This window comes from Musca autumnalis, unplaced genomic scaffold, assembly GCF_047663935.1.
Source record: "Musca autumnalis isolate F117 unplaced genomic scaffold, ASM4766393v1 scaffold_4, whole genome shotgun sequence".
Lineage (NCBI taxonomy): Eukaryota > Metazoa > Arthropoda > Insecta > Diptera > Muscidae > Musca > Musca autumnalis.
In genome coordinates this window covers 39,960,908-39,978,740 of record NW_027411977.1, presented here as the reverse complement: position 1 = coordinate 39,978,740, position 17,833 = coordinate 39,960,908, and the positions used below count along the sequence as shown (strand labels likewise).

At 37.0% G+C, this 17,833-nt stretch overlaps 3 protein-coding genes across 4 annotated transcripts in view; 2 read left to right on the top strand and 1 right to left on the bottom strand.

Moving 5' to 3' along the window:
• Positions 1–2,700: 2,700 nt before the first annotated feature.
• wac (wee Augmin) lies at positions 2,701–12,585 on the bottom strand. 2 transcript variants are annotated; one of them, XM_073986472.1, is made up of 5 exons: positions 3,644–3,781; positions 3,537–3,581; positions 3,212–3,479; positions 2,981–3,080; positions 2,701–2,917 (listed from the first exon to the last, which is right to left on the bottom strand). In XM_073986472.1, exons 1-5 carry the CDS (start codon positions 3,645–3,647, stop codon positions 2,828–2,830), a joined length of 507 nt encoding a protein of 168 aa, XP_073842573.1. In that variant the 5' UTR covers positions 3,648–3,781; the 3' UTR covers positions 2,701–2,827. The 2 variants fall into 2 exon arrangements, with proteins under 2 accessions (XP_073842573.1, XP_073842574.1); XM_073986473.1 differs by lacking the exons at positions 3,537–3,581; positions 3,644–3,781 and adding an exon at positions 12,462–12,585.
• Positions 9,260–10,584, top strand: Hsc20 (iron-sulfur cluster co-chaperone protein HscB-like protein, mitochondrial). The gene is made up of 3 exons (XM_073986471.1): positions 9,260–9,657; positions 9,720–9,832; positions 9,888–10,584. Exons 1-3 carry the CDS (start codon positions 9,364–9,366, stop codon positions 10,273–10,275), a joined length of 795 nt encoding a protein of 264 aa, XP_073842572.1. The 5' UTR covers positions 9,260–9,363; the 3' UTR covers positions 10,276–10,584.
• l(3)72Dp (gamma-glutamyl hydrolase) overlaps positions 12,205–17,833 on the top strand; it is a 68,439-nt gene continuing 62,810 nt past the window's right edge. The window contains exon 1 of the mRNA XM_073986466.1: positions 12,205–12,418. The gene's annotated coding sequence lies outside the window, so the exon portion shown is untranslated. The remainder of the gene's footprint in view (positions 12,419–17,833) is intronic.

Sequence of the window (17,833 nt, the reverse complement as noted above, 5' to 3'; positions counted from 1 at the left end):
TACTGTTTTTATATAAATCGCCTTGCGTTTTTCATTTATTTTTTCTTTATTTTAGAGGATTATGATGATGTTTGATAAACATTTTTTATTAAGAAGAATTATAAATATTTCATATATATATTTTGTCATTTTTTAAACGAAAAAATTTATTTCCAGAAAAAAAATACACGATGTAATTAAAATAATGAAAGAATTGTTTGCATTTTTATTTTGGTCACCTGCAGTGGCTAGGGTTTGTTACTTGGAAAGTCATTAATGGGCCGATTCCGTACAGCGAGGCGAGTCATGTCGCGTCGTCTATCGTCTCTGTGACAAAATTTAAAAAATGCACTACGTACAGCGATAGAAAATAATCGTCGATAACAAGTTATTTTTATTTTTTTTATTTTATTTTTATTCGTTAGTAAAAATGTATGGCGACAGCTAATTTGTTGTCGCCGGAAAATGAACATTTCGGCGACAAAATTTGACGACGTCAGGCGATATTGCCATACGGAATCGAAAAATTGCATTTGACAACGCGACACGACTCGCCTCGCTGTACGGAATCGGCCCATAAATCTGTTTAAGAAAAAGTTTCCTGCGGATTTCTCTACTTAACGGGTGGCAGGCATAGCCAAATTAAGAAGTCAAAAAACTTCGCTGTGATTTTAGGTGAATTTTCCAAAAATAATTTCCATGAACTATTTCAAATGGTTGTGGTCTTTTTCAGTAGGCCATAGGTCCGACAATACGTTACCAAGTACAAGTATGTGTGAGTTAAATTTAGAATTTTTTCATTGAAACGTGTTTCCAGCCCTAATATTTCTCCAGAAGACCAGTGGGTTAATTTGTTGAACCGGATGGAAAGCGAACTTGTGTAATCATTTGCCCGTAATATTGACAAAGGCCGTTCAAACCAATTCTATACTGTATTATCACCCGTATATTAAAAATTCGAGGTAATACGATTGAAGAGACATTGCAACTGATAAAATATTGGATGGTGGTATATAACAATTAATCCTCACTTTATTGGCTTATCATTCCTTTACCGGCAGTATGTAGAGAATTATGAAAATTTTACCACAGATAGTGCTTTTCGTCTTGATTCTAACGACGTATAACACTTTCTAGGAAAATTTATACTTCCCGAGATATGGGCCTTTGAAGTTCCGAAAATTCACTTGTTTAATGACCGGCTACTTAGAGAAAAAATATAAATTAAAAAAAGTTGTGTTCCCGTTCCCGAGAGTTATATAGAAGAAAGTCTCAAAATCAATCAAATCAATTGATTTGAAGGTCGGCTATTAAAGAAATTTACGATTAAAAAAAAATCGAACTGTAGGTAAAGGAAATTTGTTCCAACCATTGTAATTAATTTCTGTGTTCAACAACAACACTGGACACCATATCCTCACGTATCGGTCAAAGAATTAATCAGAAAGGTCCTTTTGAAAAAAACAGTGTTGATGGTGATTCACCTATTAGAAGAACCTTTACCAACATAGAAGTCCACATGGCAGCTGGTTCTTAGTACCGGATTGACCAGAAACCAAAACTTTTTCGGCCAGCTGCTTTCAAAACAGCGTCAGACCTATGCTGCTACAACAACAACCAAATGGATGAGCATGGCTCCAGATTCAGATGGTTGGAAGACATTTGTGAATGGTTGTAACAGTGTTTTTGTTATGTTTATTTGTCCGTTCCTCTGTTCAATCTGGCTCTGGGTCTATCTCCAGTTCAAGAAAAGTGGCTGCTTCGATGGGATGTAGCCATAGATCCACTGGAGTTAGATGTGTAGGTTTGGCGGGGCAGTTAAAAAGGTGTTGTGTGTCGTGCGGGCCCATGCCGCATACTGGGCAGATGTCTTGCACGGCGCGATCGATTTCCGCCCAATAAGAATTTAGGCGACTGCAATATCCCGAGCGTAGTTGAGCCAAAACTACTCTAGTTTGTCGTGGCAGCTGACGCTCCTCAGCTGCGATAGATGGAGGATGTACTCCGAGTACTTTATTCACACTATAATTGCTTAAGGCCTTGGCAACTGCGTCCGTGTGAATGCTATTCAATCCTGCTTGATATGCTTGTTGATCTAGGGGTTCTCTCCTGTATCGTTGGACCTCTCCCTCTAGAGCATGGATATCCTTCTTGATCTCCCTGAATGGGCCGGGCCTACCCACAAGATGGTGATTGGGATGGCTCACACGATAACATCCAAGCAGGTACTGCAACGAAAGCATCTCATTGTGTTGCTTTACAGGAAGAATTTTTGCCTCCTCATGTAGATGGTCCACTGAAGATTTGAGGAGGCACCCTGTCGCTGTTCTCAGGGCGGCATTCTGGCAAGTTTGAATCTTTTTCCAGTTCGAATCACACAATCCCGGGGACCAGACTGGAGCCGCATAGCTTACCACAGACCGACCTATCGCGTTATATGTGGTCAACAAGGTTTCTTTATCTGCACCCCAAGTGCTGCCGGCCAGGGACTGAAATTTTAAAGTTGAAACTTACATTTCGGCTGTGCATAAAGTGGTGGGTGTTGTACTATTCACAAATTCTTGTGAAATTCCAATCATTCAGTTTAAAGTAGAACCTCCCCTTGTGCCTTTAGTATACGCAAGTGAATAGCACAATAGGTCATTGCACCATATTCTCCAATTAGTTTTAATTCAATTCCTTTGAGCAGAACTAGGTATAGATTTAGAAAAATAACTTGTATTCAATAGATTATACTTAGAAATTTTATTATAAGCTGTAAAAATGTAAATTATTTACTGATGCGTATTTAAAATAACAGTATAAATTTGTGCTTGTAATCTGGCTTATCGGCTTGCAATCGAATAGTTTACTTCTCCTTAGTTTTATCTTTACTCAATAGATGAACTTTTTTGATTAATTCATCAATATTGAAGTCTTCCGGTAAATTTAGTGCTTCCTAGAAAATAAAAGAAAAATTATAAAATTTGTATTATACAAGAAGTAAAAGTTAACTATTTACCAAACGATCTTGTAGACTTTTCATATTGGCTTCAATATCCATTTTAGCAGTTTGCATTTGTGCCTCCGACACCAAACGTTTATTAATGGAGGTAGTAAATCTGCAAAAAAAAAAAAACAAAAGTAGTATTAAAAGATTCAGTCTCAAAAAAAGGATCATGGTAAACGTAACCACAAAGACTAGTACCGGACACTTAGTCCTTATGCAACAGTTTGTAAGAACGTTTCATACTTCTCCAAAAGATTACATTCCGCTTGTTCTTTATCTATTTCCTCTTGTTGTTTTTTCAATTCGTTCTTTAATTTTGAAATGATCACTTCGTTTTCAATATGCTCCTTTTTCTTCTTGTAGTAAAATGATTTAAGGTTTAGTAGAGTTAAATCTTGTACATTGGTAACACGTTGCAGTTCAACACAATCATCCAACAGCAGATGAAGATTATCATCGAGATCACACATTTCCAGACCCAACAATTTCAATTGGTATTCATAGTGTTCACCTGAAAATAATTTGACTTATTTAATATTAGAAATATACATATTACCAAAGAACTTACGTAGTTTCTTCAACTGGTTTATTTCCTCCGATAGTAGTAAAGAATCTTGAATAGAGTTTAAAAATATTGTTTATATAGAAGCCAGAAGGTGTAATATAAAAAATTACCCATTTTATTATTAAAAATTTAATTTTCTGCCAAGAAATTAGTTTGTTTTTATTTTGCAAAGGCGGGTTCTGAGAGAGATGGTTGCTATTTTCAAATAATTTCAGTGTCATAATAATTATTGAAGACGTAGAGTTGTAACGTAAAGTGTGAATTATTATACTTTACGCATTCTTAGCGATACGCAACACTTAAACTCTTTTTACACTTACACCTAAAATAAGTATTTTACCCGGTTTACATTTATGCTCCGAAATCCTGAAATACATCCTGTTGTTTACACTTATTTTTTGTTGATTTCAAACATATCACAATAATCAAGGTAGATGCATATGTCCAGCTGATCGAACATGAATTTTCAAAACAAATTTTTGTGAATTTAACTTTTCATTAAAAATATACGACAATATAGAATTTTACTAGTTTATTTCGAAAATCATCGTAAAATTGTGCATATAATAGTAATTACTGTGTACAATACAAACAAATGAACAAATAAAAAAGTGCTGTTCCCGCACTCTTTGAACAAATTTCACTCATTTGCTAAATTTACTAAACTTTACTCATTGTTTATTTTACAACAATTTCATTTGTTTGTTTTGTAGTTGTTAAAAAAAGGAGATTTTAACAACTTTTCAATCGATAAAATTTACGGAATAGGCCAGCAGGAATTTAATTTAATTTTTTTTATTTGGTTAAAATTTTTGATATTACAACTTGTTGTTGCAGCAATTCGCCATCTACCTTGTTTAGTCCCGGTCCACACTAGCGTGAATTTTATTAAAAAAATTCATAAAATTAGCCGTTCTTAAATCGAATTCCCCACTACAGCAATTTTATGATTTTACTCTACTACGGAAATTTATCTAGAGACTCAAAATTTCATGCAATTTTTCACTGAAATAACTCTAGTGTGGACCTTGACTTATCGTGATACGTGAAAAGTGTTGCAACTTTTGGTACTTTTTAGGCAAAAACTGTTGGTCTGTTCCACTACTGCAAGAATCTACTAATTTTTACTATTTTTTCGGTTACATAAAGGAAAAAATGTTATCGTAGTAAAAAATTGTAGCTTCTGCAGGTTCTGGAAAAGAGCAAAAGTTCTCGGGTATGTTCTGAGAAACACTTCACCTCTCACTTCACTTTTGTGCACCACATTTACTTCTATTTATTTCTTGGGCTAAAATTCATTAGGGTATTTAAAAAGAAGAGTACACCCTAGTCCGTCCATAAATACTCGAAAAATAAGCGGAAACGGGGTGAACAAAATGCTTGATGTGTGAAGTGAGAGGTGAAGTGTGTCTCAGAACATACCCATATACCCGTCTATATCATGAGTACTGTGATTTCTATGATGATTTCGCTGAAATCACGAAATGAGATGATTTCATTTTTGTATTCAAAATCATGGTAAATTTTGCTTGATTTCGCGCGAAATCACGAAACACCTGTGACATCACGAAACGATGCCGAAAGTGAACCAAGCATTATGTTCATTGCTTGTACAGATTGTAATGTAAAGCAAGTTTACATTTACGAAATCCACTCGATTTCAACTGTCAACGACCGTCGGTATGAACATGGCATAAATTTAAAAAAATTGACAAAAACATTAGGTGTGTACGATAACTTCGCAAGTGAAAAGTACTTGCAAGCACTCAGCAAGTTCTCAGTAACCTCTCTCGACCAATTTTACTCTCTCGAAGCAAAAAATTTGCAGATTGTTATCGAACAGCAATTTGTAAAAACTTGCAAGAAGTCAGCTGATTTGACAAACAAAAAGAAGTTGGTGGAAAAGATTAAATTTAACAGTTGAAGGTGTCTGCCATTTTTTTATTTTCCATTTTTTATACCCTCAGCCTTTAGGCTAAAGAGGGTATTTACACTTTGATACGACCAAAAATGTGCCTCATCGAAATAATGGTTTTAGACCCCAAGTATGTTTGTACGATATCCGTTTCAGACAATTTTGAGTCGATCTAGCAATGTCCGTCCGTCCGTCTGTCTGCTGGCTGGTGCGCACGATAACTCTCGAACGGATCAATCGATTCGGTTCAAATTTTGGGTATCGAAATATTTTCTCCAGATTTGATTTAAGTTGGAAGATGGGCCATATCGGTCCTCTCCTTCAGGTACCTCCCCCACAAAAGTTCAAAAATGTTCGGAAAAATTGTCCGCACGATAACTCTTGAAGGGAGTAACCGAATTAGTCCATACTTTGCACATCGTGACATTTCTACCAGACATAGATGATGTTCCAATATGGACCCTATTGGTTCACTCTTTCGGGTACCTCCCACACAAAATGTTGCTTATGTGCAGTTAAAGGCCTGCTTTCGAATCGCTTTGATTTTTGTTGCATCCACTTGTATTCACTACCCCCCTTTACGACGATATAATTTTTTTTAGGAGCAAGTCCATACTTCCTCAGAAATCAGCACAAAAATTGCAAACAACGCATATAATACCATGTGTCGTAGTTGGAGCGCACGATAACTCTCGAACGGATCAACATATTTGGTTCAAATTTTGGGTCTTTCAATATTTTGTCCAAACTTAGTTTAAGTTCGAAGATAGACCATATCGGTCCACTCCTTCCGGTACCTCCCCCACAAAGGTTCAAAATGTTTCGCCAAGATTGTGGGCATGATAACTCTAGGAGGGAGTAACCGAATTGAGTCAAACTTTGCTATTGGTAATATTACTTTCAGGCATAGATCGGGTTCTAATATGGACTATATCGGTCCACTCATTTGGGTACCTCCCACACAAAATTTGAAAAAAGTATAGTTTAACAACTCTCTGATCTTATTAATTTGTGATGCAGCAGGTTGCACTTGCGGCCCCTGTTACGACGTTGTATTTTTTTCGTGGGCAAGTCCATACTTCCTGAGATAATGCCCCAAAAAGGTCCAGAAAATCCTACCGGCACCAACTAAACTGGCTAATGTGTAAATAACCCTTTAAGAGAGAAATCGATTTAGCTCAAACTTTGTTAATTGAAAAGTAAAATTGTAATATATTTAAATACAGAAAATTAAGTACAACATTTTTAATTATATAGTCTGTAAGGAAAATATCCATAGACTAATAAAGAAAAAAATTATTTCCAACAGATTTGTATTAGGTCCGAATATATACTACATCGGATCACTCCTACGGGTACACCCTACCCAAAGTTTGGAAAAAATGGATCATTCTGAATTTTGTTGCAACATGTAGTTTTTTGCGGCTCTTTCCATTCTGGAAAATTTTCCCAACAGCTAAAAAACCTACAGAAGTATTGTGTTAACTTTTTTTCTTCGGGTACGTGGCTGAGGGTATATCTCTGTCGGCTCAGCTGACTGATACTTTCTTACTTGTTTATTTTCCATTTCCTTCAGGTACCTTCCCCAACTTCAGGTTCGAATATGAACCATATTTGTCCACTCCTTCGGGTACCTCCCACACAAAATTTCGGATAAGTTCACTTTAAGACCTGCTCTCGAATCACTTTGATATTTTTTGAAGCAACTTGCATTCGCTGCCTCAATTACGATGGTAAAATTTTTTCAGGGGCAAGTCCATTCTTCTTGAGAAAACAGCCCCAAAGTTGTAAAAACCTCTATGGCACCATACGTAGTGGCTGCAGAGCACGACAACTCTCGAACTGATCAACCGATTTGGTATAAAATTTGGTCTTCGTCATATTTTGTCCAAATTTAGTTTTTAGTTCGAAGATGGGCAATACCGGTCCACCAATATTTAAAAAATGTCACTAAAATGTTACGCACAATATCTCTTGAACGGGGCAACCAATTTGGTCCACACTTTTGATCTCCTAATATTTTGTCCAAATTTCGTTTAACTTCTAAAAGGGCCCATATCGGTCCATTAGGGTACCTCCGCCACAAAAGCTCAACATTCGGGATCCTTGGGAAATGTATACTGATGCTGTTCGTTGTGGTCCTGGCCTCGGTACATAAGGCTGAAATCATCTGTGCCTGTGGATGCACCGCTTTTTGCTGGGATTTGATACCTTTAAAATAAAAAAATAGTCACCACAAACTACAAAATAAGTTATTTTACTTACATTATCGTTTTCCATAATTTATTTAATAATTTTTTTCTCCTTTTTATATCTTTTAATTTTAATAGCCAAACGTTTGTTTATGTTTTTGCCAAGAAGTCCGCCACAAAACATTCGAATTTAAATCAGCTGATCAAACTTGCAAATTCTTACAAGAAAAATTTTCCTTGCAAAAACTTGTAAACAAAAGTCTCCAAAACTCTCCAATATTCTCTCACAATTGTCTCCAAATTCTCTCTCTTGTACTTTGCAAGTTTGTTATCGAACAGCATTTTGTAAAAGTTTGTGCAAATTTGCACAAACTTTTGGGTTATCGTACAGACCTATTATTTGCGTGTCTTAACTGCAAAGAAATTGAGAAGAAAATTTACGTTTCCAGTTTGAACATATAAACACGGACTATTAAGAAATTCGTAAAAAGACTCAAAAATAGATGCTCTGTTCCAGAACCTGCAAGAAGCTATATTTTTTAATACGATAACATTTTTTCCTTAAAGGGCTGTTTACACCATCTATCAATGTCGTATGAGATGTCAAATTTTCTACCTGCGAATGTTGTACACATAAGCTCTGTTCCTTTACGTGCAAGAATCTTCAAGTTTTACCACTTTTTACTCGAAAAGCGTTCCTTTACTTCAGACACCATACAATTCATATGGGAACAGTTTACAACTTTTGCTACTTTTGCCGGTTTAACCGCTTTCAAAAGTAAAGGAACAGACCAATAGTGTGACCACTATGAAAATTTTCATCTATCAAAATGATTTGGCAACTCATATGTATATTTTTCAATTAGGGGGCGCTCTATTTGATACGGCATTCTCGTATGTAAACATAAATTAATCAGCTGTTTTCTGGCATTCTCAAAAAAATTGAAAAACATAATCTTTTAAAAAAGAAAATGGAGAGTTATGTATATTTAAATATTTAGAAAAGTAAATAAATGTTGTTTATAACGTTATTTTCAGATCGATTGGTCGAAAGAAGCAGTATTGGAAATGATTGCTTTGTGCCAAAAACATGAATGCCTCTATAACCCCAAAAGCCTATTATACCACATTTTCCTTCAACCAAAATTAAAATTTGCGCAAATTTGCAACTCAACAATAAATGTAAACAATGACAAAAACAGCTGTTTTTATATTTATAGGTTATGTCATACGAACATAACACTTGTAGGTATGAACGCACAAATTGAATCTTGTATGTATGACGTCAATTTTGACAAACATAGAGAATGTCGAGTGGGTGAAAGAAATGACAGCTCATATGACATTGATAGATGGTGTAAACAGCCTTTAAGGGCCAAACCTATAGCTGTGCGTGTTGCGTGTGCGTTCAAAAATACAAATAAAAATACATGTATTTCAATTTGTTATCGGAAAGAATAGTAAAAATTAGTAGATTCTTGCAGTTCTATAACAGACCAAGAATTTTATATAAAATTGGAATTTTTCTCGCAAAAAATTCTCGGCGCTGAGTGGGTTAATAAATTATCTTCTTCTTTTAGTAAATGTGCTATCACTCAACTTTAAGTTAAAGTCAGCTGTTCGTGCTTTTATTTTTATATTGTTGTTGTTTTCATTAGATAACAAAACGAACGATAACAAACATATTTTAATTGGCAGAGATAATTAATTTTGCAAAATTAATATGAGAAGAGTGGCCAGAATTTGCTTCACTCATGTGAAAAGGATTAATGATGGAAGATTAACGTCCTCTCGTCACCTTGGTAGCACCACGTCGCTGAGAACATTACCCAGACTACAGTTGGATTGGGAACAATTAACAAGTTCCTCTTCCAGTGTATCCAATCAACAAAAACGTGGATATGTTCCAGACAACAATGTGGCAACAGCAAATCAATGTTGGAACTGTAAAAAGGATACGGTGGACAAAATGTTGTGTCAACATTGTAATCATTTGCAAGATGTCGATGCGGAAGTGGTAATAAAGACATTAGCAAGATGTCTTTTCATTACATTTTATACAAAAATTTGATTTTTTAGAATTATTTTGAGTTAATGGAGTTTCCACAGACATTTTCTCTTGAAGCCCCGTTGTTGACGAAACGTTTTCGCCAACTTCAATCTTTGGTTCATCCTGATAAATTTAGCAACAAGTAAGATTACATTTACGTTTATATTGTATTTAAAGTAATTATTATTTCCTTTCAGATCATCACGTGAACAATCCAATTCAGCAGACTGGAGCTCTCTAATAAACAAGGCGTACAAAACCCTGCTGGTACCCATTGAACGTGGTCAATATCTTTTAAAATTACATGGGCGTCAAATTCCTCAGGATAATAGTGCTTTAAATAAGGAATTTCTTATGGAAATGATGGAACGTAATGAAGAGGTAGATGATGCAGAAACCAAACAGGAATTAGAAGATATTCATGAACGTTTAGCACAAGAATTGGAGGAAAAAATAACAGATTTAAGTAAACACTTTGCAGACAAGAATTTGGAAGGTGCCACCGCATTAATGGTCGAAATGAAATATTTACTGAGCATACAGAATACAATTAAAAATAAGCTGCAATCATTGATGGGTAGCTGAATAGTATTAAGTGAAGTATGATACATTTGTGTACAGAAATATCCCTTTTACTTATTGACATAACTTTAATAGCTTTATTCAAATATGAATATTCCTATTAAGACAAATTAACAATATAGAAACTTGCGAGAGAGATATTTTAAATTATAATTGTGTTTTTTCACCTTGATGCTAATGTGACAAGGATGTTCATGGAAAAACCCAAAAAAGCTATAATTAGTTCTTTTGTACAATACTGATGAACTTCTCTATAATACATTTCCTTTTCATCGATTTTTAAAACACAAAATTCTCACACAACACTTTAAAGCGAATATTTTGAATATCACATTAAATCGTCGTTAGTCGCCCCAGACCTACCCTATTTTTTATCTCTCCTCTATCACGAAAATTGTGGCCTACAATCAAAAAGTGTTACCGGCCTGAAAATAAAATCCCTACTGGGAGATGAGCTCATGGGAGTGTTTACAGACGATCTGAAGGGAGTCTTTATAGACGATCTGAAGTGAGTCTTTATAGACGAGCTGAAGGGAGTCTTTATAGACGAGCTGAAGGGAGTCTTTATAGACGAGCTGAAGGGAGTCCTTATAGACGAGCTGAAGAGAGTCTTTATAGACGAGCTGAAGGAAGTCTTTATAGACGAGCTGAAGGGAGTCTTTATAGACGAGCTGAAGGGAGTCTTTATAGACGAGCTGAAGGGAGTCTTTATAGACGAGCTGAAGGGAGTCTTTATAGACGAGCTGAAGGGAGTCTTTATAGACGAGCTGAAGTAAGTCTTTATAGACGAGCTGAAGGGAGTCTTTATAGACGAGCTGAAGGGAGTCTTTATAGACGAGCTGAAGGGAGTCTTTATAGACGAGCTGAAGGGAGTCTTTATAGACCAGCTGAAGTAAGTCTTTATAGACTAGCTGAAGGGAGTCTTTATAGACGAGCTGATGGAAGTCTTTATAGCCGAGCTGAAGGGAGTCTTTGTAGATGAGCTGAAGAAAGTTTTTACAGACGAGCTGAATGGATGTTATATATACAACCAGAGAGGGTGTCTCTGTAGAAAACCAATTCAACATGAAATTTTGAAGAATGTGATGGAAAATTCTCTACAGGCAGTCTCCGAAAAAATCTACTCTGTTTTGCCAATTTCTTTTAACGATAGCGGTTTCTTCCATGGAAGATAATTCGTTAATAGCACAACGAAGGTGCGGTTACAATATCATTCTCAACTCCTACAGGGAAACCATTATTGCCGGAAGACTGTTACAGCGATAAAAACAATGAAGGTAGAGTCTTCAAACAACATCCTCCAGAGATAGCAGATCCTACAGGGAGACCATTATTCTCGCCATTTTAAACGGGAGACTTTTCTGTCATCAAGTAAGTAAGTAAGTAGCGTCTTTAAACAACATCCTCCAGAGATGCGGAAAATTAACAGGATCGACAATGTTTACAATTGCAAATTGAATAGCCTTTAAGTTCAGACTAACCCATGGTGAACAAAAAGGGAGCATTTGTATGGTGAATCGTACGAAAACGTAAAGGCGAGTGCTCATTTTGTTCATCTATGGACTAAACTCAGTAACTCAATCGCAGATACCAACAACTCAATTACAAACCACTCATAAACTTGTTGAAACAATAAAGGAGGTCCATTTAAATTTATTCTCTGTTTCAAAACTTGCAAACATATCTACATATACCAAAGCACTACCCTTTAATATTAAAAACTTCGTCGTAATGCTAACAATTTGACCCCGAAATTTACCGGTTCCCAGGCGATATAATATTATTGTGGTGGGGAATATGACTTGTCATAATAAACCAAATTCCAATAACTGGGCAAAGTTTATTATCAATCACGAAAAATCAACTGTTTGTGTCTCTTGCTCTTCTCCAAGGCATTTGATTTTGCCATGCTCTTCTCCCATAAATTAGTTGTTTTTTTGTTTGTTGTTTAATATTTGCATTGTATCATTGAGCGTCTCTTTATTTTGCTTTTCTGTACTTCTAATCAGTTGCTGCAAAGAATTGTTTTATTTGTTTTAACTCATGTGTACAATTTTACAATTGTGTTCCATTCAAAAATACATTCTCGAGGGGAATTTTTTAGATAAATAAAATTCCGTTACAAGGCACCAGTTGTAAGTTGCAAGTAAGTACGAAAATAAAGTATTGTTCGGCATTTAATTATATACCTGTTATTATTTTTTGTTATTGTTGCTGTTATTACTATTATGTATGTCATTTTCAATGTCAGTTGCTGTGCGCTGCCATTGCACTCTTATTTTTAGTGTATTTTATTTTAATGATAACAACAGCAACAAAAAATGGAGGGAGTTTGAAGAAAGTATATGCACAACGAATGAGAATAGAGAATTTCAAATTTCGTAGTGTATTGTTACCATAACAACAAAAAACGAAGCATATACAGCGACAATCAGAAAAATTATAGGGAAATACATACATATTTCTTATTGTCCTATAAAATCCGTTACAGATAAAATTTTAAATGGAATTCGATTCGGTTTCGATGCGTAAAGTAATGCCATTCATTTAATAAATGCAACAAAAATCTATACTACTGATGCGATATTTTGAAAAAAGATAAAAAGTGTTCCACGATTTTTTCAAAGACATTGGGCATTTTTTTGTCCAAATTACAGCCAACGCAGTTGGAAAATATGCCAAAAATCATATATAGCTATAGCTATTTTGGCTACAAACATCTGGGATAGGTATGATTATATAGGCGCTTAAACTAAAACATGGGCCAAAAACAACAATATTTTTAGAAGAAATTTTCTGACCACTCGAAAAACCGAACTATGGAGATTCGGCTGGAAATTTGTCTAAATACCTCAAAATATTTCAAATCAAAAGGTAATGTTATATGGGGGTCACACCAGAATATTGTCTAAGTCAAACAATTCTGTGCAGATATTTCCTTTCTCTATAAAACCTGAAATACGAATTTACAGATGGATAATTCGGTTAAAAAAATTAAGCTAAAACCATCAAAATTCTGAAATCGGTAGATACCGTTTATGAGAGATAAGGACATTTCCGGGTAAGACTATTTAAATGATTAAATTACTGCAAATTCAGTTGCAAAATGTAATTTAAACCGTCAAAATACGTGAAATCAAGCCTATCCTCAAAAGTAGATCAAACTTAAACTAGTCGGAGACACAATATTTGGACCAAATCTGTTACCACGTTTGAGATTAAACGTAAGCTCCAACCAGCCATAAAAATAGACCGATGTATATGACTAAATGGGATCCAAAATGTCTGAAATGGTGTATAAAGTATAGCCAAAGGGCTGGGGGTAAAAAAAACCACTAAACTTGCTAAATTGCATAATGAAAGCACTACTTGTTCCGATAACATAATAGCCCATTGGCAAAATATTAACCCACTCCTACCAAACAGCCGCAAAATCCGTACTTGGTTACCTAGGCCTAGGATTGTCGTGCTGCTACTTTAGATAATATTGTGGTATATATGGCAGAACTGCTATCAATAGCAATATATAGCATACGAGAGGAGATATCGGGGGAAATGAGGGAAGAGAAACGTCTTATCCGCAGGAAAAATTAAGAAATGAAAAAACCAAGAGTGGAGCATCCGACTTATGGGCTTCTTGAAGGCCCATCATCATCTGGGAACGAGAAATATAATATAACAAATTAATATAATAGGGTGATATGGTTATGAAAAGTGCACATCCTCCTACAGGGATGAAGGTAATTTGGTAACAGATACATATAGGGTGCTTTAATTATCGAAAGAATACTTTTAGAAGCTGTTATTATCCTGTTGTAGTGATGGAAATGCCGCAGAAGAAATATGGTATTGTATGAATGAAGTATTGTACGTGTTTTTCCCTGTCATAATGAAGTCCAGATAGCAATAAGTCCGCCTGAAGCAGGAGTCTTTGGTTTTCAGCCGAGTTGTTAAAAGAAGAAGACGCGCTGATATGGTTTATGCATCAGCAAGTTAGCACAATAGTTGTCCGTCATACTCCGCGAAACCAAGGTCAATTAAATAATTGGGTTATATCAATGCACTTTTGGATCTTTCAGATCCACTTTTGATCGGATTTTCACCTTGGGGTAAAGTCAAGAGAAGGCCCAGGAGGAGGTGCAAATCGACTCTTACTTGACGAATATATAACTGCCTTCGACAGCCCTACACGTTTCTTGCCATGACTGAATTTGGTATTCCCGCTAGGGTCATTGGGTTTTGTAAGACGACATTTACTGGTATGCAATCCTAAGTTGAAATAGAAAGGAACCTCACCAAACTATTTCCATTCCACGGCCAGATAACATCACATTTTCAACGTTTGCCAAAAATTCCCCTCAGCGTAATGTAGTGGTCATTTCCTGGGTATTTCAGGCATGTTGTTGTAACAGTATTTGATATGTTCATTTTTCTGTTTAATCTGAATTTGGAAGAATATCGAGTTGTAGGATTGTAGGTGCTTCGATGGGATGTAACCACAAAGCTACTGGGGTTAGTTGAGTAAGTTTGTCAGGGCAGTTGAATAGTTGCCGTGTGTCGTGCGGACCTGTGCCGCATGCTGGACAGATTTTTTGCACGGTGTCATCGATCCTTGTCTGTACCATCAGGAGCTTAGCTGAGTCAAAACTACTCTGGTTTGTCGTGGCAGCTAACGGTCCTCATCTGCGATAGATGGGGGGATGTTCTCAGATGACCGCATTCGCACTATGGTTGTTTATGGCATCTGCGACTGCATCTACGTGAAAGCTATTTAAACCTCCTATGGTCATGGATTTATTCTGAACGAGTCAGGTATCATAGTGAACCAACGTGGAAACCTAAGCGCCTATATATCACCAGTCCTAAGATTTGATGATGTAGATGTCGTTATACCTAGTAGAGACGACTGGAGCCATAGTAACCCTCCTCTGGACGGTCTGGCTTTTTATACAGACGGTTCGAAAATGGAAGAAAGTACTGGGGCTGGCGTTTACTGTGAAAGGCTAGGTCTTGAGTACACTTACAGGTTAGATAGCTACTGTAGTGTATTCCAGGCTGAAATCTTCGCGATTTGGAAGGCAGAGGAATTGATAAAAAGTCTGGATGCAGAGATCTTTGAACCGGTGACTATCTTTGTGGATAGTCAAGCGGCTCTTAAAACCATCAAATCCTGTAGCTTCAAGTCTAAGGTCGGCCTTGAGTGTAGAACAGCTTTGAAAACACTAACAACTATCGACTATGCTGGGTACCAGGACACTGCGATTTTATGGGAAATGAAAAAGCAGACGAATTAGCTACACGAGGATCGCAATCTATAGATATAGCAATCACTGACTCAATCAAATCACTAATTTGTCAACTTTTTCGAAATATTGAGACGTTCTTCTACGAAAGAGCCAGTGAATTATGACATAACGAACCTAGGTGCAATGTGTCAAGATCCATCTGGCCAACTCTGTCGGACAAAAGAACAAACTCACTGTTGAACCTGAGCAAAGCTGAAATGGGACGATAACGTTACTACTGCAGACTTTGTGAGGACGTGGAGGAGACGATCGAGCATCTCCTGTGTCCCTGTCCAGTTCTGGCCTGCAGATGGCATAATACTTTCCACCATGTCTGACCCTCTAGTCAACTATGAAACCTGCTTTAATCAACAACATCATCAGAAATCTCAAGTGGCTGGGACAGCGCAAACTGAACACGTAAACCGTTTATAAAATTTTTTTCCAACCATCTTTTCCTTTATCTTATAGGTTTCCTTTACAGCACTTTCCAAATTTTTCCTTGGATGATCACAATGGACCGGAAAGTATCCGAGTGACGCAATCACAGTTAGTGACTGCACATCCCCAAACCTAACCTAAGGTTGTAGTACTCTTCTCTTCGCCCTGTTACAAAGGGTTGCTCGATAAACTGTCAATTGAAATATTGTCGTAACTCTTCAGATGATTTAACCACTTATTCCGCTTATAATCACCTACCAGGGAGTGTTGGCTCCCTGGCTCTGGGCTCACTGGGGTTAGCACTACGAAGCTCATCACGCTTATTTGCTAATCCAGTCCAGTGATGACGAACTGTTGTAATTTTGTTGTTGTTATTCGTTGCTTCGCACTCTGGAATACCGCGCCTTTTCATCTCTTCATCCCCCATCTATTCCTTGGCCTGGTAATTCTGCGTGCACCGCCAAGCGGTCCGTATTTATACGCCTTTTTAGCGGGTTCATCATCACTCATTCTTATAATATGGCCTAGCCAACGCAATCGTTGCATTTCAATACGTTTAACTATATTGATGTCGTTGCATAGCAGATACAGCTCGTGGTTCATGCGACGTCGATATTCACCGTCCTTAGATCTTTCGAAGAATTTTTCTCTCAAACACACCAAGCACTGCCATGTCTTGTGCAAGTACCCAGGCTTCGGAGCCATACATCAGCACGGGTAGTATCAGTGTTTTGTAGAGCGTTATTTTTGTTTGACGAGATGTGGCTTTGCTTTTAAACTGCTTACTTAAGCCAAAGTAGCATCTGTTGGCCAATACAATTCTTCTTTTTAGTTCACAACTGATGTCGTTTGTTGTGTTTACGGAGGTGCCGAGGTAGACGAAGTCTTTTACTACCTCAAAATTAGTACCATGTTTTTTGCATTGTCAGATGTTTCACTGTGGAGACTGAATTTCCCGACTCTCGGGCCAAAGATATTCTCCTTTCCAACTTTGGCATTAAAATCGCCTAGTATAATTTTTTATGTCATGGGCAGGGCAACGGTCATAAGTTTCTTCTAAGCGCTCGTAAAATGTATATTTGGTCTGTTCGTCATTGTCTTCAGTTAGAGCATGAGCGCAAATAAAGCTGATGCTGAAGAATTTTGCTTTTAATCGAGTTGCAGCGAGTCTTTCATTCACTGAGATGAAGCTGGAGACCAGATGTTTTAACCTCCGACCAACTACAAATCCGCCACCAAACTCATGCTTTGTGTCATGGCAGCTATAATACAGTGCGTCACCTTTAGGTGTTGTTGTGACGCCTTTCCCGTTCCATCGTATTTCCTGTATGGCAGTAATGTCGGCCTTGTACTTTTCAAGTACATCTGCCAATGCGTAAACTGCATCATCTCTGCACCATCATCTCCAGGTGCAGATTCGCAGATCATGGTCCTTAAAACGTTTGCGAGGTTCGTCAACTTTAGAGGGGTTTGTTTTTCTTTTCTTTTGTGTTTTCATAGTAGGCTGTTTTTTCTAGGGGAGGGTTACTAACCCGGCGCCCAAACCCAAGTTTTTAACGTTCTTATGGGTGAACGCGCGGCACATGTTAGCTCACTACCTTTAACGGGTGTTAAAGGCAGTTCCCCAGGTGACACCACGGGGAGGTCAGTGTCCACTTGAGATGAAAGAGGGACCAAGATAAATCCTGGGCTTTGCCATGTTAAAGCCGGCCAGGACCGTTCCTTGGTATCTTCCATCCCCTACGTCACCTCGGGTACCTCCAACACAAAATTTCGGATAAGTTCACTTTAAGACCTGCACTCGAATCACTTTGATTTTTGTTGAAGCAACATGC

What these genes read in the sequence shown, in the direction of transcription:
- Hsc20 (XM_073986471.1), top strand. Translation starts at nt 9,364, where the DNA reads ATGAGAAGAGTGGCCAGAATTTGCTTCACTCATGTGAAAAGGATTAAT. An exon ending in AAGATGTCGATGCGGAAGTG is followed by an intron (nt 9,658 to 9,719) that starts GTAATAAAGACA and finishes TTGATTTTTTAG; the next exon opens with AATTATTTTGAGTTAATGGA. An exon ending in CCTGATAAATTTAGCAACAA is followed by an intron (nt 9,833 to 9,887) that starts GTAAGATTACAT and finishes ATTTCCTTTCAG; the next exon opens with ATCATCACGTGAACAATCCA.
- wac (XM_073986472.1), bottom strand. An exon ending in AAACCAGTTGAAGAAACTAC is followed by an intron (nt 3,480 to 3,536) that starts GTAAGTTCTTTG and finishes AATTATTTTCAG; the next exon opens with GTGAACACTATGAATACCAA. An exon ending in GAATGTAATCTTTTGGAGAA is followed by an intron (nt 3,081 to 3,211) that starts GTATGAAACGTT and finishes TTTTTTTTGCAG; the next exon opens with ATTTACTACCTCCATTAATA.